At 43.1% G+C, this 26,324-nt stretch overlaps 1 protein-coding gene across 1 annotated transcript in view; it reads left to right on the top strand.

Moving 5' to 3' along the window:
• LOC307111802 (testis-specific gene 10 protein-like) overlaps positions 1-10,099 on the top strand; it is a 150,831-nt gene extending 140,732 nt beyond the window's left edge. The window contains exons 17-20 of the mRNA XM_079791903.1: positions 502-704; positions 3,190-3,294; positions 3,476-3,625; positions 9,961-10,099. Of these exons, the coding sequence (XP_079648029.1) occupies positions 502-704; positions 3,190-3,294; positions 3,476-3,625; positions 9,961-9,985 (483 nt within the window). The 3' untranslated portion in view covers positions 9,986-10,099. The remainder of the gene's footprint in view (positions 1-501; positions 705-3,189; positions 3,295-3,475; positions 3,626-9,960) is intronic.
• The last annotated feature ends 16,225 nt before the right edge of the window (positions 10,100-26,324 follow it).

The following is a 26,324-nucleotide window of genomic DNA, read 5'->3' as shown; positions in this document are numbered from 1 at the left end:
AAATTGTTTGCAGTTTGGGATTAATAACTCATTACTTAACGAATTTTCTGATATGATCAAAAAGTTGGTGGAAATGAAACTCTGTGTGTGTGTGTGTGTGTGTGTGTGTGTGTGTGTGTGTGTGTGTATTTGGAAAGAAGGAGGACAATATTTCTAATCAAGAAATTCAAATGGTCCTGGCCACAACCAATTCAAAAGGTTGTGGGTTTGATTCGTGGTCAGGGCACATACCTAGGTTGCAGGTTTGTTCCCTGTGGGGGCGCATATGGGAGGCAACTGATCAATGTTTCACTCTCACATAAAAGTTTATCTCTCTCTCATTCTCTCACATTCGTCTCTCTAAAATCAATAAAAACATACCAGTTGAGGATTTTAAAAAAGAAATAAATTAAAGGGGTTCTTATTTTATTACATAATACAGAAATTTTGTAAATCTTTGATAATCTATCAGTTAAGTGAATGAATGGGAATAAGTATAGATATCTTCCTATTGTTGTACAGATGGAGAATGAGTTAGATTCTGCTCGTTCTGAAATAGAACTCCTCAGAAATCAGATGACAAATGAGAGAATCTCCATGCAGAATCTAGAAGCTTTGCTGGTGGCCAATCGGGACAAAGAATATCAGTCTCAGATAGCGCTACAAGAAAAAGAATCTGAAATTCAGCTGCTTAAAGAACACCTGTGCTTGGCAGAAAATAAAATGTGAGTTTGTTAGCAGTATCATAACAAAGTCATATTCCTTAAATTTTTGATACTTTATTGGTTAGGAAAATTTTAAAGCTGAAATTTACATAGTGTAAGCATCCATAATTAGCCATTAATTAAACTGAGCACCAGAAATGTGATTTGCCAAAAATTTAGTACTAGTTTCTATTACATGTTTAGCTAAATTGATTTAAATTTAAGTTTAACCATTGTGTTAATTGTTTCCAATAGAGCTTTGGGTATAATAAGATGTCTAATCTATAATATCGCCTTTAGGAAATATTATAACCAGATTAGAAAAAAAACACTTCTGAAACCAGAAGAATTTTTCTATATATGAACCCATCTGGTATTGCTCACTAATCTTTCCACTTGTCACACTGTGTTTGCTTGTGTACCTATAATGTACATACTAGGTACCTAGAAGGACTCCTGCATTCACAGAATACTGAAGACTTCCCTTAGGGCATTGATTGTGGCTGCTGCTTTCAGCATCCCAGTACCATTAGCAGTTTATTCCATGACCCTGCTGGAAGGGTGGGTGGAAATGCCTGCCAGGATAGTGAATGTTCTGTTGTTAAACTTGGTCTGTTGTTAACCTCTCACCAAAAACAGAGGCATGGGGACCCCCAGCCTCTGTTCTTATCTGTCTCCTCTGTGACACTTTTTCATCCAGCCTCAACTCTGCCCCCCTGTCTGAGCTTGGGGCCTGGGGAGGGATAGGAATCATGATCTCAGGAATCAGGCACTCACAGGAGCCCCTGACTGAGCCCAGCCTGCAAAGCCCAAGCCAGTTCCTTCAGAAACTGTTTCCAGGTTATGGCAGCTGTCACTGAGTCCTTTTTAGTCACTGCAGCTGGGCTGTTGTGCTACCTTTAACCAGTTCTGCCAGGTCACTTTCTCAAGCCAGAGGTGGAAATCTCTTAAGAATGTAACCTTAAAGACTACCTTCTGTTTTAGACTGGCTGATCAGTACTGTCCCTTACACGGGTAAACACGATCAACTTGTGTGTCCTAGAGTGCCGTCCTGGGAACAAGCAGCAGGGGTAGAGTGCTCTGTGCAAGCAGCATTCATCTCGTCGTTATCTTCCTGATGCAGTGCGCCATGTTGTGGGGGTTTGTGGCATGGGTTAGCCCTAAAGGAGATCCTGTTAAATGGAGGAGAGTGTGTGCAGGAATATCAGATTTAATTCTGAGCATACACAAAGCACGTGGTTGACCTAATATATAACAGACCATATGAATTCCAGTTTTGATTATTTGGTTATACCATTACTTAAGAGTATAATACTTTAAAGTACTTTTATAAAAATAATGTGCTATCCTATATAATAAAAAAGTAATATGCAAATTGACCATCACTCCAACACACAAGATGGCTGCCCCCATGTGGACACAAGATGGCCACCACAAGATGGCCAGCAGGGGAGGGAAGTTGGGAGGGACCAGGCCTGCAAGGGAGGGCAGTTGGGGGCAATCAAGCCTGCCAGGGAGGGCAGTTGGGAGGGACCCAGGCCTGCAGGGGAGAGCAGTTGGGGGGGACCAGGCCTGCAGGGGAGGGCAGTTAGGGGTGACCAGGCCTGTAGGGGAGGGAAGTTAGGGGCAATCAGGCTGGCAGAGGGGCAGTTAGGCATCAATCAGGCTGGCAGGGGAGTGGTTAGGGGGTGATCAGGCTGGCAGGCAGAAGCGGTTAGGGGCAATAAGGAAGGCAGGCAGGCGAGCAGTTAGTTGGGAGCCAGCAGTCCTGGATTGTGAGAGGGATGTCCGACTGCTCGTTTAGGCCCAATCCTACCGGGATCTGGCCTAAACGGGCAGTCGGACATCCCTCAAGGAGTCCCAGATTGGAGAGGGTACAGGCTGGGCTGAGGGACACCCCCTCCCCCGTGCACGAATTTCGTGCACCGGGCCTCTAGTAAATAGATAATAGACACAGATAACAGATAATATTACTTCATGTAAACACAAGGAAACTGACGCAGAGAAAGTTTAACTAATTGAATGTGATTGGCACACCTTAAGCTTTTCAAATAGGCTACTTGTACATTTACTCCACCTAAAATTGGCATATCTACACTAATAAAAGAGAAAAATGCTAATTGACCGTACCTTCGCTACGCCCACAGCCAATCAGAGCGAGTATGCAAATTAACCCAACAAAGATGGCAGTTAATTTGCATTCGCTGAGGGAGGGAGGAGTGAAGACTGAAGACAGCATAGAAGGAAGAGGGAGGGAAAGCGGAAAGCAAGGCGGCTGCCAGAGGGAAAGCGCGGGCGGGGCGTGCGGCGGCGTGCGGGACGGGGAGGGACAGTGTACCAGCCGAGGCAGCCGCTTGCAGGAATCTTCCTGCAACGGGCTCCTAGTATGTCTATAAAGATCACAGTTTGGCTTGGATCCAGGTAAGGAAACATTGCTAACGTGGTTCAGAAAGTACTAGACTTTAAAAAGTCTAATCAACTCTCTCTCTTACATTCTTTCACACAGGGCCATCCAGAGTAGAGACGTGGCCCAGTTCAGGAATGTTGTCACACAACTGGAAGCTGATTTAGACATTACCAAAAGACAGCTAGGGACCGAGCGCTTTGAAAGGTAAGTTGGTCTCTGTGCAGTATTTAGGCTGGGAGCATTCTTTCTTAGGTAACAACAGATTTTGGTTATTCCATGATGGCTAGGTTTTAAAGTGTGAATTAAACTTCAGTGTTACCACTGGTTTAATAATGCCACTGAATACAAAATTTAAAAGTTCTATTTTAAACTTTTTTTGCATTAGGGAAAGGGCTGTGCAAGAACTTCGCCGCCAGAATTACTCAAGTAATGCTTATTATTTGAATTCTACGATAAAGCCAAATACAAAGTGTCATTCACCGGAACGTGCTCACCACCGATCTCCTGACCGAGGCCTGGATCGATCTCTAGAAGAGTGAGTGGTTTAAGGGTCCATTCTCTGGGGACCATATAGCAATATATACAGTGACTATTTGAGGTTGTAAGGAATCGCAGTAACAGTCTGTCAGGAATAGTGCTATTGAAACATGATTAGTTATGTTCACATAAAAATGAAGTATTTTGACTTAGTTTTATATAAATATTCTAAAGTAAAAGATCTCTATTTTATCTGTTTGCATAAATTTTATTTTTAAAATCTGATTTTCTTTTTATTTCTACATCCATTTGTATTAAATTTTTATTGAATTTTTAGAGAAAGTGGTAGGGAGAGAGAGAGTGACACACAGAGAGAGAGAGACAACAATTTGTTCTTCTACTTATTTATGTATTCATTGTGGATCAAACCCACAACCTTGGCATATCTGAGATTTTACTGCCTATATTTTCTTCTAGGATTTTTATGGTTTTGTGACTTACATTTAAGTCTTTTATCCATTTTGAGTTCATTCTTGTGTATGGTGTACGTTGGTGGTCTAGTTTAAAAATTTTTTTTGCATTTATCTGTCTAATTTTCTCAACACCATTTATTGAAGAGACTGTCTTTACTCCATTTCATGCTTTGCCTCCTTTGTCAAATATTAATTGACCACAGACATGTGGATTGATTTCTGGGCCGTCTGTTTTGTTCTATTGATCTATACACCTGCTCTTTGCCAGAACGAATCTTTTTTAAAATTGCAATGGCATTGTAGTATAGTTTGATATCAAGTATTCTGATATCTCCAACTTGGTTCTTTCTCAAGATTTCTGAGGCTATTTTGGGGTCTGCTTTGTTCCATATAAAGTTTTAGAATGTTTTTTTCTAGATCTTTAAAATATGCCATTGGTATTTTAATAGGAATTTCATTGGATCTATAGATTGCTTTGGATAGTATGGACATTTTAATAATGTTAATTTTCCCAATCCATGAGCACAGTAAATTCTTCCACTTATTTGTATCTTACTCAATTACTTTCTTCAGTGTCCTATAGTTTTCAAAGTATAGGTTATTATGTTTTTTTGTTGTAACAGTAAATAGGATTATTTCTTAATTTCTCTTTCTGAGAGTTCATTATTGGTGTATAAAAATGCTACTGATTTCTTGATACTTTGCCAAATTCATTTATTCTATCAAGTAATTATTTGATGGAGTGTTCAGGGTTTTCTATGTACAATATCATGTTATCTGTGAACAATGAGTTTTACTTTCTTCTCTTCTATTTGGGTGGATGCCTTTTATTTCTTCATCCTGTATGATCCCTGTGGCTAGAACTTAGTTGAATATGAGTGGTGAAAGCAGACATTGTGTCTTGTTCCTGATATGAAGGAAAATGCTTTTAGTTTTTGCCCATTGAGTTTGTTGGGTATGGTTTTGTCATATGTGGCCTTTATTATGTTGTGGTATGATCCCTCTATTACCACATTGCCGATAGTTTTTATCATAAATGGGTGCTGGGTTTTACCAAATGTTTTTTCTGCATGTATTGATATAATCACATGATTTTTATTCTTCATTTTATTTATGTACTATATCACATTTATTGATTTGCAAATATTTTACCAACTATTTATTTATGGAATAAATCTTTAATGTATTGCTGGGTTTAGTTTGCTAATATTTTGTTGAGATTTTTAGCATCTATGTTCATCAGGGATATTGGTCTATAATTTTATTTCTTTGTAGTGTCTTTATCTGGTTTTAGAATTAGGATAATGGGGGTCTATTAAAAAGTGCTTGGAAGTCTTCCCTTCTCTTGAATTGTTTTTAATAGTTTGAAGAAGGATAGGTGTTAGTTCTTTAAATGTTTGGTAAAATTCACCTATGAAATTATCCAGTCCAGGACTTTTGTTTGTTGGGAGTTTTCTCATTGCTGCTTCAATTTTATTAGTTGTAATCATCTACTCAGGTTTTCTGATTCTCCTGATTCAATTTGGAAGGTTGTGTTTCCTAGGAATTTATTCATTTCAATTTGTTATTCAATTGTTGGCATATAGTTGTTCATATTATTTTCCTATAGTCTTTTGTAATTGTTACTTCTCCTCTTTCATTTCTAATTTTATTTATTGCATCCTCTTTTTCTCATGGTCACTCTGGTTAAAATGTCTGTCAGTCTTTTTTTATTGTGTCAAAGAACTACGTAGTTCTTTGTTTCATTGATCTTTTGTATTGTTTTTTTAGTCTCCATGTCATTTAAGTCCACTGTGATCTTTATTATTTCATTTCTTCAATTTACTCTGGGCTTTTTTGTTGTTGCTTCTTTTCTAATTCCTTTGAGTTGACAGATTGTTTATTTGAGATTGTTCTTGTTTCTTGAGGTAGGCTATCTTTGAGAATATTTCATGTGTACTTGAGAAGAATGTATATTCTGCTATTCTGGAATAAAATATTCTGTAAATATCAAGGTAGTTTTCAACTACCCTATGTATTTTGATTGGAATATTTAAGCCACTTATATTTAAAGTGATTTATTGATACTTACAAATTTATTGCCATTTCATTCTCTATAATCTCCTCCTCCTCCTCCTTCTTCCTTCTCATTCTCTTTCTCTTCATTTCTCTTCACCTTTAAGAAAACCCTTTAACATTTCTTATAATACTGGTTTATTGGTAATCAACTCTTCTATCTTTTTCTTGTCTTTGAAACTCTTTTTCCTTCAATTTTAAATGATAATCTTGCTGGGTAAAGTAGTCTTGGGTATAGGTCTTTGCTTTTCATTACTTTGAATATTTGATGCCAATCCCTTCTGGCCTAAAATGTGTCTGTTGAGAAATCAGCTGATAGTCTTATGGGAGCTTCCTTGTATGTAGCTAACTGCTTTTCTCTTGCTGCTTTTCAGATTTTCTTTTTGTCTTTAACCTTTATCTTTTTAACTATGATGTGTCTTGACATGGGCCTCTTTAGGTACATCTTGTTTGGGACTCTCTGCGCTTCCTGGACTTATGTTATCTCCTTCACCAGGTTAGGGAAATTTTCAGCCATTAGTTCTTAAAATAGATTCTCAATACCTTGCTTTTTTTCTCTCTCTCTCTTTTACTTTTTCTGGTACCTCTGTGATGCGGATGTTGTTATGCTTCATGGTGTCTCAAATATCCCTTAAACTATCCTCATTTTAGAATTATTTTCCTTTGCTGCTCTAATTGAGAGTTTTTTACTACTTTGTCTTCTAAATTTCTGATTCAGAGTCTACTTCATCCAACCTACTGTTTGTTCCTTCTAGTGTATTCTTCATTTCAGATACTGTGTAATACCTTTTTGACTGGTTTTCTTATGGTTTCTGTATATATTTTTATGTTTGCTATCTTTTTGTTGAAGTTCTCACTAGTTCCTTTAGCATCTTTATAAACATTTTTTTGAACTCAAATTGCTTGCCCTCATTTTATTTAGCTCTTTTTCTGGAGATTTCTCCTGTTCTTTTACTTGGGGCATGTTTCTTTATCTTCCTATTTTGTCTGTCTCTTTGTGTTCGTTTCTATGTATTAGGTAGATCTATATCTCCCAGTCTTGGTAGGGTGGACTTACGTAGTAGGTGTCCTGTGGGACCCAGTGGTGCAGTCAGTCTCTTTCTTCACCTGATCTGGGTGCTCTAGTAATGTCCCTGTGTGTGTTATGTGGGCCCTCCTGTTGTGATTGAGTCTTGAACTTGCTATTGGCCTGTTCATTAGTGAATTTGACACTCAGGATGGCTGACTATGAGGATTGTTCCTGATCATAGAGTATGAGTGCTGTGCAGGTGCTGACCACATAAAGTAGAATTTGCCTCAGCAGGATCTGGTGCCTGCCAAGATCTCCCTTTGGATATGCCACTTGTGCAGTTAATTGGATCCTGCTCTAATGTTGTCTGAAGCTGGCCCCTGGGCATTTTGGGAGAGACTCTGGTGCAGGTCAATGTCACACACTGCTTGTGACTGGCTCAGAGCTATTTGTTTGGAGCTACAAAGTGATCCGTAGTTTGTGGCTGCCTCTGCTGGGCCTTGATGTGTACTGACCAAGCTGCATACCAAGGCCAGCTTCCACTGGCACCAAGCCTGGGGACAGGTCAGTAAAAGTTGCAAGGCATCTGCAGTTTTCCTTTGCCTGCCTCCACCTGCTGACTGCCTTCAGTCACTGGAAGAGCCTCTTATAGTACTTGAATTGCATGCGGTAGGTTGTCAGTGAATCACCAGGTAGGAAAAGTGGTGTTCACCATATTGATACAAGTTCAAACTCTTACCAGTGCTGGGTCAGAGGCCACTCAGCAAAAGTCCCAGGATATACAAAGTCTAGCTACCACCTGCCAGGTTCCTGAAGACCTTTGTAGTAGGGCAGAGTCTCAGGGAGTGGTCAGTCAGGGTGATGCCAGCAGAGTTTTTCAAGCCTAAACAGACCAAAATTTGGCCAGTTGAAGGGAGGGCTCTGTGAGAGAAAAATGGGCCTCATCCTAGAGCCACACAACCCAGTCTGTCCCAGATTCAGTCCAGGCCTCCTTGGCAGGGAGGGGCCACCAAGAGTCGGGATGAGGCTGCCAGGAGCCCAGAGGTTGGGTCTAGTGTATCTCCCTTGATGGGAAGGCACCTATCAAGTTCACAGGAAAGTGGGGGGATTGACCCCACCCCAAAGCCACATAACTCAGTCAGGGATACCCCTGAGTCTGCTGGGACCTCTATTCCATGGCCCCGTCAGCTGACTCCTCAGCAAAGCATGAGCTCTGCAGGGTGTGGCAACAGGGAATTGAGAGGATGGGGCTTTTGTGTTCCCCCAGGCTGATGCCATAAGGAAGGTAGTGCTCCACCCAAAAAAAGATGGCATCTGTAGTTTGAGTGTGGACTCAGCACAGGGATCCTGGCGGCTGCCCCTTTGGCTCTCTCCCCAAAGTTAGAAATCCATCTCTCCTCACAGTCCTCTAGTCTGCTCTGCCCTCTCTCTGCTGGAATACAGGGTGACTGGCTGTGAATAAGATTTTGTGTGTTGGTGCTCTAAGAGGATGTCTGGTTCTCCAACAGACCCCTACCTCTCCATGCAGGACAGAATCCCTGCTGGTTTTCACAGCCAGATTGTATGTGGGCTCTTCTTCCCAGGTCTGGTGCTCTGGGCCGAGGAGCTAGGTGAGGACTTGAGACTCCATGCTTCTCATGGGAAACCCCCTGCAAGAACCTCAACTGCCACCTGTGGGTACAGGCTGGCCTTTTTTGTGTCTCTGCCCTTCCTACCATTTTTGATGTGGCTTCTTCTATTAATCCTTGGTTTTAAGACTTCTGTTCGGCTAGTCTTTACTTGATTATTCAGGTTGTTCTATATTTAGTTGCAATTCCAGTTCTGTCCTTGGAGGAGGTGAGTGTAAATTCCACCTACTCTGCCATCATCTTGAATCTTCTTACTTAACTTTTGCTGTTAGTTTTAAATGGTATCCTTTGATGGCCACCTCTTATTTAGACAATAAATTTACTTAATTTGCTTTCCTACTACCACTGGTCTGTTTCTTATCCCTTTGCCTTTTCCAGGCTGTCATATAAATGAAATCTTATCGTATGTAGTTTCTAATGGCTGACTTTCACTCAGCATAACATATTTGAGATTTCCCCAGGTTTTCATGTGCTTCAGATATTGTTGCATATTCCTTTTAACTGCTGAATAATATTCCATTGTGTGGGTCTACCAGTTTTTTTTTTATTTTACTTTTTATTTGGAAAGAATTACAGTATAACTGGTAGGTGCAAAAATAGTTATAGAGAGTTACCCATGTCCTTCCCCCGGTTTACCAATGACAATATCTTACAAAGGAAGAAATTAACCTTGGTACAATGTTAATATAGGCCTTTTTCAGTTTTCACCAGTTTTTGCCTGCACTCATTGTATGTACAGCTTTTTTTACACACCACCCATATTTCATCACCACAATCAAGACACTGAATTGTTCCATCAGCAACAAGGAACTCAATCCCTCGTGATATCCCTTCATAGTCAAAGCACACACCCACCACTTGGCAAACATTAATTTCTTCTACACCTGTATAATTCTGTCATTTTGAGAATGTTATAGAAATGGAATCATGAATACTATGTAACTTTTGATATATATATTTTTTTCATTTAGCACAATGTTCTTGAGATCCATTCAAGTTGTATGTAATAATAATCCATTCCTTTTTATTGTTGACTATGATTCCAAGATATGGATGTATCACCATTTGTAAAAACTGAGCAAAAGAAATATACACTGTATCTGTGTTTCTTCACAGAAGTTGGTAAAAATCTTAAGTATTGCTGAAGTAATATTAGAATATATTTTTATACATGGTGAAATCTTTGAAGTAAAAATATTAATCTGCACAATTTTCTTCTCTCTCATAGGAATCTTTGCTATAGAGATTTCTGACATGCGAAAAGATTCTTCACATCCTTGGGAGAGGTCAAAATGTCAAACTGATTTTTTTTTCTATTTGATTGCATTTATTTTTGAATCCTTGACAATGTTAAAGGTATATATTAACTTTGTGCCTCTGAATCTCTGTTCTCATGTGCCATATTGCAGAGATCAGAGATGACTTATAAAAATAAAAATGTGTGTGGCTCTTTCTACCCATACAGTAATAGTGAGTGTAAAATCCACTTACTTCACTATTGAACTCTGTTATGTTAACTACCTGGAGTAAATAAAGAAGCTTATAACAAAGAGGGAAAAGTGTTTTTTACAAAACTGATTTCCTTTCCTTTCTGGGTACCTCATATAATTGGATGGTTTTTTTCTTTGTTATTATCCTTTCTTGGCTGGAGAAGTTCTGCCAAAACAGGCACAGTTTGCTGATATTGGCCTGGGTCCCAATATGCCACGTTGGACCCAGCCGGATGCAAATTCCAGGCCATAATCTGACTTCAAAGCAGCAGATAGTTGGAGTGTGTCAGGATCTTAAATCCATAACATTGTACCACTGATTAACATACATTTCTGCAGTTGTGTTTACCCATACTATTTTTTAGAAAGACAGGTGATGCTATATCTGTCAAGAATGTAAGATTTTTAAAATCTGTATTTTTAATAAGTTTTCTCTAAAACATTAAAGTACTACAATCAACTTAATTGCCATTTTATTTTTTTTATTTTTTTGCCTGTGGCAAGTGTTTGTTTTCAGAGTAACAACTCCATTAGTGTTTCCTTATTTTCCCTAAAACCCCCTAAATCTCTTCCCTCTTCTGTCCATTGAATTTGAATTAAGAGCCTGAACACTACTGCATTTTACTGATATTAGCCATTTGTATTCTTGCCATTTTAGTAAAAAAAAGTTCTGTCATTAACAGTATTCATAGGATGTAGACAGTTTCTCATTGTATACAGTCACTATTCAGTATGACTACAATAATGTAGGATGGGGCCCTGATTTAGGTCTTGTTTAATCATTATCACTCTGATATTTTGCCATAAGGCCATGCTTTATATTCACTTTAGTTTGATTTTTAAAAACCTTGAGTTTTATTCATCTAGTTCAAGACTCTCATTACAGATTGGTTTAAAAATTGAATAATTTAAAGTATGGTATTATTTTATAAACATTTTGGACAATAATATGAAAAATGTTTTTGGTAAAAAAAAGTTGTTGGTGCTAATATTAAATAATCCTAATATATAAAAACCCTGGGTCCGTCACATCCATAACAACCAGAGGCTTGACCAACCGGAAGTCAGTCCTGCAGTCAGCGCAAGGTTGCCGTGGTGACCCAGCACTAACTGCTGAGGGGGCTGCGAATCAGACCCAGAGAGAGGTCTGAAGAGAAGCAGGGTCTGATCCGTAGCCTCTGAGGCAGCTTTTGATCAGCACTTGCCTCTCTCTTTCTCTCCGGGCCTGGCCAGCAGCCATGCCTCCATTTCTCTCCAGGCCTCCACCAGGGCTGCTGATCAGCCCTACCTTTCTGATTAGGCCCCATTGATAGGCCCAGAGATGCTGACTGGCATAGAAACCGACCAATCAGAACCAAATTTGGGTCAAGTGTGAGGAGCCAATGGCTGCATAGGAGGCGGAGCTTTTGTCGCTGACTGGCATAGAAACCGACCAATCAGAACCAAATTGGCCGGCAGAGGAGGGCAGTTGGGGGCAAGATCAGGCCAGCAGAGGAGGGCAGTTAGGGGGGACCAGGCTTGCAGGGGAGGGCAGTTGGGGGTGATCAGGCCGGCAGGGGAGGGCAGTTGGGGGCAATCGGGCTGGCAAGGGAGGGAAGTTAGGGGTGACTGGGCCAGCAGGGAAGGAAAATTGGGGGCAACAAGGCCTGCAGGGGAGGACAGTTAAGGGGGACCAGTCCAGTAGGGGAGGGCAGTTAGGGGTGACCAGGCTGGCAGGGGAGGGCAATTAGGGGCAATCGGGCTGTCAGGGGAGCAGTTAGGTGTCGATCAGGCTGTCAGGGGAGTGGTTAGGGGGTGATCAGGCTGGCAGGCAAAAGCAGTTAGGAGCAATCAAGCAGGCAGGTGAGTGGTTGGGAGCCAGCAGTCCTGGATTGTGAGAGGGATGTCCAACTGCCCTCAAGGGGTCCCAGATTGGAGAGGGTGCAGGCTGAGCTTAGGTACACACACACTCCCATGCACGAATTTCATGTACCGGACCTCTAGTTCAGTCATAACTGTGAATGAAGTACTGATACATGGTACAACATGGATAGCCCTTGAACATATTGCTAAGCAAAATAATCCAGACACAAAACACACATAGTTTGTGATTCCATTCATTTGAAATCTTCAAATAGGCAAATCCATAGAGACAATGGGGGGTGGCTGCTTAGTGGGCACGGGGTTTCTATTTGGGGTGATGAATAAGTCTTGAAACTAGGTAGTGGGAATAGTTGTGCAACATTGTAAATATACTTAAACCTTTTCAAAGTTTCTCTGACTCCTAGCATTGGTCTGGCTGGTTCAGGTTCTCCTATAAAAGCATCCAGTATTTCTCCTTTGAATGACTTATCACAGTTGTAATTGATTATTTGTGTAATTATTTGTCTAATATCTATCTCCTTCTTTACTATAAAATCCATCAGGGTAAGGGATCATATCTGTCTTCACCATTGTATCTCCTAGGGTGTAGCACAATGCTTGGTACATACTAGATTTTCTGTCAATACTATGGAACAAGGTAAAGAAAGAAATTACCTCCAATTCCTAACAATTAGAGTATCTTAAATTTCTTTGAAATAATCCACTTTTGTTTATTCTTATTCTAATCCATTCCATAGTAACCTCTTAATCTAGAATGATGTGACAGTCTCCTGTTTGCTCTCTCTTTCAGTCATACTTCTAATTCATTCTCCACACTGAATTAAAGAACTAGTTTTAAAACACTAATATGATCACACTTCTCCCTACAGGACCAAATTTACTATTAGACTAAAGTCTAAACTCTTTAACATTGCCTTCACCTCTCTGATTTGACTTTTTATTTTTTAATCTTTTCAGCTTCATACTGCTCCCCACCCAATTTATTCTGAACTAGTGACCTGGTGCACGGATTTGTGCACATTGAATGGAAATTAATTAGAATGTGGCCAGCGGGGCAGGACTCTTTGAGACAAGCTGGACACACCCTGGAGCCAACCTCCTATGGTCCTTGCCCGGCCAGCGTGACTCGAAAGGCATCTTCAGAGTGAGCAGGGTCCCTCTGGCAGGTGGGGTCCCTCAGCCTGGCCTGCAGGTGTCGGGCCGAAACAGGCTCTCCAACATTCCCTGGAGGGTCCTGGAGTGCAAGAGGGCACTCTGAAAACTTGCTGTCGTACAGGGTGTGGAACACAAATGCAAATGTGCAGTAAACCAGATTCAGGGCCAACAGTGCCCCAGCAACAACATAACCCATGGCCAAAGGTGGAATCACGGGTCCCCGCAAGGAATCGGGCTCCTTCCTCTCTGGTTTCAGGGTGTGTCACCTGAGAACCGCCACTGCCAAGTCACTGCAGCTCGGAAGCTCCTGCCTTGAGCATCTGCCCCCTGGTGGTCAGTGCACATCATAGCAACTGGTCTGATGGAGGGAGGGACACTTAGCATATTAGATTGCTTTCAATACCTGCAACAGTTTATTCTCTTGCATCTCTTGACCTTTACACATGCTCTTTCCTCTGCCTGGATCACTCATTTTTTCTCTCCCAGCCTGGAAAATTTTTGTTTGGCTAAACATTGCATCATTAGCACCTAGCACAGTGCCTGTCTCATAGTATGTGCTTAATAAATTTTTTTAATTAAAGTCTTCTTATTTCTTATAGTCTTCTATTTGTTATAACTTCACTTATCCTGTGTGCTTCATTGCATTCTTATTGTATGGTCTTGTTTGTGTATCATACCTTCTAGGCAGTGAGCTCCATGAAAGACTGATTATTTATCATGGTTGCAGACCATGCCAGACTCATGGTGGCTTCCAGTTGACATATATTCACTGAAAGAGTATGGGACACGGGTGGGAACCTTTTTTTCTGCCAAGGGCCACTTGGATATTTATAATACCATTTATGGTCCATACAAAATTATCAACTTAAAAATTAGCCTGCTATATTTCAACAAACATTTAATTAACTCGCCCCTAATGCCTTGGCAGGGCCAGACCAAATGATTTGACTGGCCATATACAGACCACCCCTGGTATAGAATATAGGTGGTTAAGATCATAGGCCCTACAGTCCCATCGCTTGACTTTACCTCATGCCTTTATAATTATTAGCTGTGAACTTGGGCAAATTATGCTTTCTGAACATTATTTTCCTCATCTGTTAAAGGTTTATGTATAATGGAACCCAACTTAAAATAGTATCATGTGGATTAACCGAGATAATATACCTATAGTACTTAGTCTCTGTACAATGTCAGGTATAGAGTAGTCAGTAGATGTTTTTATTATTTGTGGAACTAGTACAGAAACCTATAGGTTTGAGATTCAAGAGGGGAAACGTGGCTGGAGAAAGTTTTGGTAGTCCTCAGCAGGTATGGGTTAAGACAGTGGTCGGCAAACCGCGGCTCGCGAGCCACATGCGGCTCTTTGGCCCCTTGAGTGTGGCTCAGCGTTAGAACCACTTCTTCAAAATAGACTCGCCCTGGCCAAAAACTGACTTCTGTGCATGGGCCACAAAGTTTCAATCGCACTGTACATGCGCGCCCGCACATGGTATTTTGTGGGAGAGCCACACTCAAGGGGCCAAAGTCCGCATGTGGCTTTCGAGCCGCTGTTTGCCAACCCCTGGGCTAGGAAATGCCCAGGCAAGGCCCAGCTATGAAGTAAGGCAGGCTGCTGGTGCTAGTGCTGGGTCTTGGTCCTCTTATTGATAGGTATGGGGCCGAGGTCGGCAAACTAGGCTCGCGAGCCACATGCGGCTCTTTGGCCCCTTGAGTGTGGCTCTTCCACAAAATACCACGGCCTGGGCGAGTCTATTTTGAAGAAGTGGCATTAGAAGAAGTTTAAGTTTAAAAAATTTGGCTCTCAAAAGAAATTTCAATCGTTGTACTGTTGATATTTGGCTCTGTTGACTAATGAGTTTGCCGACCACTGGGTTAGGAGATCAAACAAATGAAAAACAAGATAGGGAAAACAAACCAGTTCAGGGAGGGAAAGATAACAAGGTTTACCAGATGGCTCAATTATAAATAGTGCTTCAAAATCTTAATAATGTAAGCATTGAATATACATCTAAGCAAAATTACAAAATTAATAATGAGAGGATGAAGGAATGGGAAAGCAGCAATGTGTCATAAAGGCCAGGGAAGGAAATAGAGGTAAATTCTCTTCTTTCATAGTAGGAAGTCAATTGATAATGCCTAGAACTGAAAAAGCAAGACATAGTGATGTAAGTGTCTTACTTATAGAAAAAGATACCAAAGCAATCTGGTAAAAGAGGTAAAACTGGTTGCCTATGGGAGGGGGAAATGCATGGGTGGGAATGAGGTTGGCTGGAAACGCTTGTTTTAATAACCTTGTAGATCTATTTGAATCTTTTGTAATTTTGATTTAAATTTTTTTTTAATGCACACATATTAAGTTTTTGTTTTAAGAGAGAAGGTGAGAGGTCAATAGCTAGAAAGTTTTTGTGTCTTCTCTAATCCCATCAGCCCTAATTTACCCTTCTCTGACTTTCCATTAAGATATTTAATTTTTTATCCAGAGACTTAGAAGAATGGAATAGACTGATGAATTTCAGAGGGAAGGTGGATGTGGAGGGATGGGTGGGGAATGACTGACTGGAAGCATATATGCATATATGCATAGCCCGTGGACACAGACAATAGAGTGGTAAAGGCCTGGGAGGGGCAGGTACTGGATGGAGGGGGTCAATGGGAAAAAACAAACAAAGGGGAAATCTATAATACTTTCAACAATAAAGATAAATTTTATAAATATTTACCTCTTTAGGCATTATCACATAATTCCTTGTATTACACCTGTTTGTGTACATGCTTTCATTTTCTAATAGACTTGGAATGTTTTTAGGTGAAAGAACATAGTTTTACCGATTTTCATCTTTATCCCCAGCCTTCTATTCAAAACAGTGCTTTGTACATGACAGGTAGTCTTTAAATACACGTGGCATGGGTGATAGCGTATGTTACTAGGTCCCCATGTCATGTGTTTTTGCTGTTTCATCTGATATAATACAGGGACCCAGTTTTTAAATTTTTCCATCTCTCTTTTTTAAATATGTTTTTTTTTTTTTAATGTCAGAGAAGGAGGGAGAGATAGAAACATCAATGATGAGAGAGAATCATTGATCGGTTGCCTCCTGCCTGCTCCTCACTGGGGATAGAGCCTGCAACCAGGGCATGTGCCCTGACCAGGAATCAAACTGCAACCTCCTGGTTCATAGGTCAAGGTTAAACCACTGAGCCATGCCAGCCGGGCAAGTTTTCCCATCACTTGCCATGCTGAAAATATAAGCAGGTGCTTAGTAAATGCTAGGATGATTCAGAAGTGAATATCAGATCTCTCAATTTTGCACAAGATAACCAGATTCATCAGTAGACCAAACTAGTTTTTCAGAGTTGTGCTACTTTCACCACAACCTAGTTTTAGAACATTTTGTCACCCCCCTCCCCCTCCCCAGCATGCCCATTAGCAATCATTAACTACCATTCTCCTCCACATGCCTAATGCCCTGCCCTCGGCAACTACTAACCAACTTTCTGTCTCTCTGATTTGCCTACTCTGGAAATTTCACATAAAAGCAACTGTACAATATGTGGTCTTTTGTGACTGGCTTTTTCCATATAGCATAATGTTTTGAGGGTTTTCTGTACCCTGGGAGGTATTGGTACTTCATGCATTTTTATTGCCAAATTGGATGCCATTGTGTGGGTATAATTTGTCTTGTTTACCTTTTCATGAGTTAATAAGCATTTGGTTTGTTTCCACCTTGTGGTTATCCTATATAATAAAGAGGTGATATGCAAATTGACCCTCATGACCTCTCATCACAAGATGGCCACCTCCACATTGTCACAAGATGGCTGGCAGGGGAGGGCAGTTGGGGGTGATTGGGCTGGCTGGGGAGCAGTTAAGTATCAATCATGCTGGCAGGGGAGCGGTTAGGTGTCAATCAGGCCTGCAGGGGAACAGTTAGGGGGCTATCAGGCTGGCAGGCAGAGTGGTTAGGGGCAATCAGGCAGCCAGGCAGGCGAGTGATTAGGAGCCAGCAGTCCCGGATTGTGAGAGGGATGTCCGACTGCCAGTTTAAGCCCGATCCCAAACTGGCAGTCGGACATCCCCAGAGGGGTCCCAGATTGGAGAGGGTGCAGGCTGGGCTGAGGGACACCCCCGCCCCAGTGCACAAATTTTGTGCACCGGGGCTCTAGTCTATATATATAAAAGCCTAAGTGACCAAACGACCACTCGCTATGATGCGCACTGACCACCAAGGGGCAGGTACTCAATGCAGGAGCTTCCCCCTGGTGGTCAGTGTGCTCCCACAGTGGGAGTGCCACTCAGCTGACTGACCTGTCCCTGCGGCCCACCAGCCCAGCAGCAGCCACTCACTCCCTCAGTAGTCCTGCAGGTCCAATCTCCGGAGAACAGGCCAGGCACCGATGGACCGGCACCACCTGCACGATCCCAACAGCACAGCAGCCACTTCCCCTCCCTAGACTATCCTCAAGGAAGAAACAATATAAAAGTGGTCACCAGGTGGCTCCCGACAACCAGCGCGAACATCAGTGGGACGGATCCAGATTCTGGGCCTGCGAGGGCGTCCCACCACCTGCGCAGAGAGCCAATCCTGTCCCGGCCTACCCCCCAACTCCCTCGGGATGGGCACCAGACTCAGGGCTCAGGGCTGGCAAGTGCTGCTACAGTAGCGTGAGCCTCTCCCAATCACGACTAACTGGGCGCGAGCCCACGGCAGGCGCAATGGGGCCAGGATGAGCGGGAGCAGCAGGCAGGAGCGGCAGGTGGCATTGAACTGCCGGATTCGGCCCAATCCCCGCAGGTCATGCCGAGGGACCCCACCATGCACGAATTCATGCACCGGGCCTCTAGTTATGAATAATGTGCTGAATGTTCATGTACAAGTCTGGATATGTTTCTATCCTCGTGGTATGCACCTAAGAGTGAATTTCCTGGGTTATTTCCTAGTAATATTTTTAGGAACCTTCAGTTTTCCAAGCAGCTGCACTATTTTACATCAGCAACATATGAGGGTTCCAATTTCTCCACATCCTTAACAATACTTACCTTTTTTTTTTTAATACCAATGAAGTAGAGTATGAAGTGATACTGTTTGGATTTACATTTTTCCAGTGGCTATTGATCTTGAATATCTTTTCCTGTGCTTATTTGCCATTTGTATATATTCTTTGGAGAACATCTATTCAGATCATTGCCCATTATTTATTAGCTGGGTTAATTTTTTGTTGAGTTGTAAGTTGTATTTATATATTCTGGATACTAGACCCTTATCTAATATATTATTTGCACAATTTTTCTGTATGTTGTCTCTTCATTTTTTTATATGGTATCACTTACAGTACAGTTTTTAATTGTGTGCTGTTTCCTTTTGTTACTTGTACTTTTGGTGTTGAATCAAGAAATTTATTACCTAATTCAGGGACATAAATATTGATTCCAATGTTTTCTTCTAAGAATTTTCTAGCTTTAGCTCTTTAAAAAAAATTTAAAACATGTTTTTATTGATTTCAGAGAGAGGGAAGGAGAGGGAGAGAGAGATAAAAACATCAATGATGAGAGAGAATCAAGGATTGGCTGCCTCCTCAATGCCCCCTACTAGGGATTGAGCCCACTACCCAGGCATGTACCCCGATTGGGAATCGAACTGTAACCTCCTGGTTCATGGGCTGACACTCGACCACTGAACCACACCAGCTGGGCCTAGCTTTAATTCTTTTTTTTTTTATTTTTTTTATTTTTAAATTTCTTTATTGATTAAGGTGTCACATATTTGTCCTCATCCCCCCATTCCCATCCCACACCCCTCCCCTTGGATGCCCCAACCCTCTGTTGAACTTAAGCATTGGTTAGGCTCATATGCATGCACACAAGACCTTTGGTTGATCTCTCCCCCCTCCCTCCACCCTCCCCTATCCTCCCTCTGAGGCCCGATAGTCCGATCGATGCCTCCTTGTTTCTGGTTCTGTTCTTGTTCATCAGTCTATGTTGTTCATCATTTCCCCTAGATGAGCGAAATCATGTGTCACTATAGATATACTTATAAGAATTGAATGTGCGACGAGCAATAATAGTTATGCTGACAGGCAAATGAATCAGTCTGTAGTGAGTTTCTTTCTGGACCAACAGTTCTTTTGAGACCCAATATCAATGTCCACCGGTTCCCTATGAGTACATGTCGGCACTGACCCCTCAGCTCTGGATGGTGGACAAATGGTGGTAATGCAGGTCCGACTCCCTCTGGTTTGGTCTCGGCTGGACCCAGGGGCACTGCTTCACCCGGATCCAGGGGCCCACGGCCTCACCCGGACCCGGGGCCCAGGCTCACCCGGATCCAGGGGCCCGCGGCCTCGCCCGGACCCGGGGCCCAGGGCTCACCCGGCTCCAGGGGCCCGCGGCCTCGCCCGGACCCGGGGCCCAGGGCTCACCCGGCTCCAGGGGCCCGCGGCCTCGCCCGGACCCGGGGCCCAGGGCTCACCCGGCTCCAGGGGCCCGCGGCCTCGCCCGGACCCGGGGCCCAGGGCTCACCCGGCTCCAGGGGCCCGCGGCCTCGCCCAGACCCAGGATTCAGCCTCACCCGGACCCAGGGGCGCACGGCCTCGCCCAGACCCAGGGGCACGTGGCCTCACCCGGACCCGGGGCCCAGCCTCACCCTGACCCAGTTCCCAGCCTCACCCAGACCCAGGGGCACGCGGCTTCACCCGGATCCAGGACCCAGCGGGGTTTCGTCTTCTTGATCCCATTTCCTGTTGGTCAATTCCATCTCAGTAATTCCTTCGGCCATTTTCTCAGAGCTCCAGGGCAGCCGCCACAGAACTCGTTGGGCGGCGGGCTCGGCGAAGCTCCGGTGTGCCCGGTGCGCGGCAGCGGGCTGGTCCGGGGTGGCTGCGTCGGCCCTTGGGTCTGCAGCGGTGGCCAGTCACCGAGCGTGCGCACCTGGCCGCTTCCGGGGCGTTGAGATTCTTGAAGGACTCGGAGGTCAGCAAGCGCGGAGTCTCCCACCCCATGACTCCCAGGGGCTCGTCTGTCCGTGCTCGGCAGCGAGTGGGGCCTTCCCCTCAGCCGGAGACCGCTGGGGGAACTGCGCCGAGCACGTTCCAGGCCGCCACTGTGTCATCTGAGCCGTAGTTCTTAAAGTGTGATCTTTGGGTCGCCGGCATCAGCATCATCCCGAGTACCCCTCTCTTTTATTCTAGTTGTAGAGCGTCTGCTCAGTCAGCCCTCCGGTGGTTCTGGATGGTGTCTGCTCCGCTCTCCCGTCATAGACTCAAAATTGTTGTGGTGGGCAGCAATCAGGCTTCCGCCCTATGCCTCCGTCTTGGTCTTCCTTTGTATAGTTAAGTCTTGATTGTTGTTGGTGTCGCTGGGAGGAATTGTCCTCCAGGCCAATTGGCCGTGCAGATCCTCTGTGTCTATAAAGGAAGAGTTGCTGTGTAGGAGACAGATTTATGGGCCGGGTCTTGGTGCAGCAAGGCTTTGGCGCTCATTGATTCTGCCTCTGGAATGTGTCCTTTATGCGAGTGGTTGAAATCTGGTGTCATCTCACACCGACCACTAGATGCCCTCGTTTCTGGGTCTCCAATGGTGTGTAGGTCAGCTACTGCCTGAGACCACTCAGCAGGACTTACGGCAGAAACTGCAGTTTCCTCCTCCTGTCTGAGCGTCCCTAGAACAGTCCGACTAGAACCGCAGTTTATCTGGTCAAGCTGCCATAGGGCAGGCCACCCACATGCAAAAGCCGTTGCTTGGAGCCCAGGTGTGCCTGCAAGACGTGCGGGGCGGGTCTGCAAAACGAGCGGGGCGGGTCCCAGGGCGGGGCGGGTCTCAGGGCGGGGCGGGGCCTCAGGGCGCCACCAGGCCATGGCGAGGCGAACCGCACTGGCTGTAAGTCTGCTTTTTCTGTTTTCCACGTTTCCAAGCCCCCTCATTCCGCACTCCAGCGCAGCAAACACTGATTGCTGGGCGCACCTCCACAAGGAAGTCACTCCCACTCTCCGACAGGAGGGCCGAGAGTCCAGCCTCTTCCCGCAGGCGTCTGGGGAGCTAATCTCCCCTAGGGTTGGAACAAAAGCCACAAGTCCCTTCCCCCGACCCACGCGCCTCCGCACCTCAGCTTCTCCAGAGTTCGCTCTTTCCTCTACTCTCTTAGCTGTAAATCCACCATTCAGCCAGCTCTCCTGTGGTTCTGGGTGGCAGACGCTCTGTGCGCGGCGAAGTTCCTTTGTTTAACTTTGAAATTGCTGTGCGCGAAGTTCCTTTGTTTGACTTCGCTGCCTTCTTAGTTCTCCTCTCTCAAAATGGCTAGAGGACTTGAGCGTAAGACAGGAAGTCTTAAGAATCCTCTAAGTCGGTGTTGGTGGTCTCCGGGGCCCCGAGGATCTCAGTGGGGAGCTGGGCCAGGTCGGTGACGCGGGTGAGCCCGTCTCGCAGAAAGATGGTCTCTTCCTTCACCGAGAGCCGCTGCGCCGAGTCCGCGGTCGCCGCCACAGCAGCTGCCGCGGCGCCCACGAGCTCATGGCCCCGGCTGCGGTGCTGGCTGAGAGGAGCCGCTGCCCGGTCTGGGGAGCCTAGCTTTAATTCTTAAGTTTAGGTCTATGATCCAGTTTGAGTTATTTTTATGTGCAAAGTGAGGAAGGCGTTCACATTCATTCTTTTGCATGTGAATATCCAATTGAGCACCACTTGTTGTAAAGATGATTTCCCCCCTCCCCCCATCAAGTTTCCTTGGCATCCTTGTTGAAAATAAATTGACCATAAATGTGATGGTTTATTTTGGACTCTCCATTCTGTTCTCTCTTTATGCCAGTACCACCCTGTCTTGATTACTGTAACTTGTAGTACATTTTGAAACCAGTAAATTGGAGTTTTCCAAATTTGTTCTTCGTTTTCAAGTTTGTTTTTCAAGTTGCTTGCATTTCTATATGAATTTTAGGATCAGCTTGTCAACATCCACAAAAAAAGGGACAGCTGGTTTTGATAGAAAGTGCATTGAATCTGTAGATCAATTTGGGGAGTATTGCCATCTTAACTATATTAAGTCTTCAGCTGATGATATAGGCTACCTTTCTATTTATTTAGGTCTTTAGTTTCTTTTGACACTGTTTTGTAGTTTTCAGCGTACTGCTTTTGATAAAATTATTCTAAAGTGTATTATTCTTTTTGATACTATTGTAAAAAAAAATGTTTTAATCTTTGTTTTTGAGAGAATTACAGATGTCCTTCTTTTTCCCCTTTGTCCCTCACCACCCAGTTCCCGCCCCAGCCCAGGCCTTCACCACCCTATTGTCTGTGTTCACAGACAATGCATATAAGTTATTTGGTTAATCTCTTCCCACCTCCCTTCCCTTGAGATTCGTCAGTCTATTCCATGTTTCCATGCCTCTGGATCTATTTTATTCAACAGTTTATTATGTTCATTAGATTCCACATATGAGTGAGATCATGTTATATTTGTCTTTCTCTGACTGGCTTATTTCACTTAGCATAATCATCTCCAGGTCCCTCCGTGCAGTTTCAAAATGTAATAGGTACTTCTTTTTCACAGCTGCATAGTATTCTATTTAGTAAATGTACCACCGTTTTTTTATCTACTGATGGGCACTTGGGCTGTTTCCAAATCTTAGCTATTGTAAGTAACACTGCTATAGGGGTGCATATATTCTTTCTGATTGGTGTTTCGGGATTCTTAGGATATATTCCTAGAAGTGGGATCACCTCACATCTTCCAGAATGGCTACCATCAAGAAATCAACAAACAAGTGCTGGCGAGGATGTGAAGAAAAGGGAACCCTCGTGCACTGCTGGTGGGAATGCAGACTGGTGCAGCCACTGTGGAAAACAGTGTGGAGATTCCTCAAAAAAATTAAAAATGAAACTGCTATTGTATAATTATTTCTCAACTTCATGTTCAGATTATTCATTGCTATTATAGTGAAATATAATTGATATTTTAATAATTTGAAATCTTTCAATATCACTGAATTTTTGTTCCGATAGGTTTTTAATGGACTTCTTAGGATTTTCTGGGTATAATATCATGTCATCTGCAAATAGAGATAGTTTTATTTCTTCCTTTCTAATATGGCTGACATTTTATTTTTCTTTCCTACTTCCATGGTTAGAATCTCCAGTAAAATGTTGAATAGAAGTAGTGAGAACAGATATCCTTATGTTGTTCCTTATCTAAGGGGGGAAAACATGACATATTTCACCATTAAGTATGAGGTTAACAGTGAGTTTGTCATAAATGCCCATGCTGAAATTGAGGAAGTTCCATTTATTCCTTTTAAATAAGTTTTGTTATTGATTTTAGAGGGAGGAAAGAAGATGGGGAAAGAGAGAGAAGCATCCATCTGCTACCTCCTGTATGGCCCCTACTGGGGATCAAGTGCCCTGACCAGCAATCTAACTGATAACCTCTGGGTACATGGGACCATGCTCAACCAACCGAGCCACACCAGCCAGGCTCCCTTTATTCCTCTTTTGCTGACTTTTTTTTTTTTCCATGAGAGAGTGTTGAATTTTGCCAAATGCTTTTCTACATCTAATAAATATCTTATGTCAACTGTAATTGAAAAATAAAAGTATTACAACAAATAAAAATTCTATCAGAATCCAGAAATAAAAATGCTTATGTGGTTTTTGGCTTTTATTTTATTAATATAGTATATTACAAGAATTTATCTTTGGATATTAGACCAACCTTCCATTTCTGGAATAAATATATTTCCACTTGGTCATGGTGTATAATCATTTTTATAATCTTTTTTTATAAGTTGCTGAATTTGGTTTGCTAGTTTTTTGTTGAAGATTTTTATATCTATCTTCATAAAAAAACAATCTCTTTCATTTTACTGTGACATCTTTTTCTGGTTCTAATCTCATAGAACTAGTTGGTCAGCTTTTCTTACTCCTTTCTTTTGAATGAGTTTGTTAAGGATTGATGTTAATTCTGTAAATGGTAGAATTCACCAGTGAGTCCATCTTGGCCTGGGTTTTCTTTGTGGGCAGCTTTATTTATAAACTAGAAGCCCGTTGCACGAAGTTTCGTGCAATAGACCTTCCTTCACTTGGCTGCTGGCACCAGTTTTCTGCCAGCACCAGTTTTCTTCTGGCCACCTGCCGATCGGAGCGCCTCCCGCCAGCGCGATCAGCCACCCTGAGTTCCTCCAGCGCCGTTTCCTCTGGCCACCCGCTGATCAGAGCGCCTCCCACCAGCGTTCTGATCGGCGGGTGGCCAGAGGAAAACTGGTGTCGGCAGCCACACAATCGGCCACCCGAGTTCCGCCACTGGTGCCTTCTGCCAGCCCCATGGGTCCTCCTGCAGTGCCCGCTCCTTCAACCAGCCCAATCAGCCACCCCGAGTCCCGCCCCCAGCCTCCCACCTGCCCAATCGTGGGCGTAGCGGAGTGATGGTTATTTGCATACTTCCCTTTTATTAGGTAGGATATTGTTGAAAGTATTACATATGTCCCCTTTTTTCTCCCATTGACCCCTTATAGCCCACCCCCACCCCAGGCCTCCACCATCCTTTTGTTTGTGTCCATGGGTTATGCATATATGCATACTAGTTCTTTGGTTGATCACTTTAAACTCACGTTTAAATTTCATTTAATCTCTTCACTTACTATAAATCTTACCAGATTTTCTATTTCTTTTTGAGTCAGCTTTAGAAGTTTGTCCTTCCAGAAATTTGTCCATTACATCTAAATTATCTATTTTGTTGGCATACAGTTGTTCATAGGATTCCCCTATAATCCTTTTAATTTTTTTTCTTGATTTTAGAAATTTGAATCTTACCTCTCTTTTTTATTTTGTAAGTCTAGCTAAAGTCATGACAATTATGCTTATCCTATCTAATAAAGAGGGAATATGCTAATTGACCATCATGCCCTCACAAAGATGGTGGTGCCCACAGCCACAAGATGGCCGCGCCCAGTCCCCTCAGCCCCCCAGCCACCCAGGGCTGCCCGAGGCTCAGGTAACCAGGGCTGGCCGAGGCTTGTGCTGCTGGCAGTGGCAGCAGCAGAGGTGTGATGGGGGCGTCGCCTTCCCCTGGTGGCCTCCCACCCCTGAGGGCTCCCGGACTGTGAGAGGGGGCAGGCCGGGCTGAGGGACCCCCCCTCCAGTGCATGAATTTTCATGCATCAGGCCTTTAGTATTTTATAGAAACCAACCCCTGGTTTTGTTGATTTTCTCTGTTGTTATATTCTCTGTTTCATTCATTACTTTATTAATTCCTTTCTTCTGCTTGCTTTGAGGTTTTTTTTTTCTTTCTTTCTCTTTTGCGGTTTCTTAAAGTGGAATGTTAGGTTGTTGATAAATCAGAAACCTTTTTTAATAAGGTGCTTATAGCTATGATTCCTCTCTAACCATATTGTTTTATATAATCACTTGTACAATTTTATTTATTTATTTTTAATTGTAATAAAATACACATAACATAAAATTTACCATCTTAACCGTTTAGAGATGATAGTGAGTGTAATTTGTTGAGTAGTGAAAAGGATCAGGTCTTATAAAAGTACATGCACTTAATGGCCACAAAAGAAATAGAACCCAAATTCATTAATAACAGGAGTTTATTTATGCGGTGGGAAGCTCATCAGTATTTCTCTGTTGAGGTTAGAAGAGAGATGTGGCAGGTGAATCCAACAAGTGGCCAGAGGTGGTGCGTAGAGCGTTCTAGAGGCTCCGAGGCAGAGGAAAGCTCTCCTTATGAGAAAGGCTAGCTCTTCAGCTGAGAAACATGCTCCCGATGTCCTTTCCGAGCCTCGTCTTTTTCTACGACTCTATGTTATCATATTGGGGGAACCCACTTCCCTCTGTTTTATATTGAGGCATAATGACATACACATTATATTAGTTTCAGATGTATAACATACCGGTTCAATATTTGTATACATTGTGAAATTATCCCAATAAGTCTAGGTAGCATCTGTCACCACACACAGTTACACATTTTTTCCCTGTGATGAAAACTTTCAAGATGTACTCTGAACAACTTCCAAATATGCAATACAGTGTTGTTAACTACAGTTACCGTGTTGGACATGACATCCATGATGTATTTATTTCTAATTGGAAGTTTGT

The sequence above is a fragment of the Cnephaeus nilssonii genome (genome assembly GCF_951640355.1).
Source record: "Cnephaeus nilssonii genome assembly, chromosome: 15".
In the NCBI taxonomy this organism is placed as follows: Eukaryota; Metazoa; Chordata; class Mammalia; order Chiroptera; family Vespertilionidae; genus Cnephaeus; species Cnephaeus nilssonii.
Note: the sequence above shows the minus strand (reverse complement) of the source record. Positions and strands in the feature narration are given on the sequence as shown.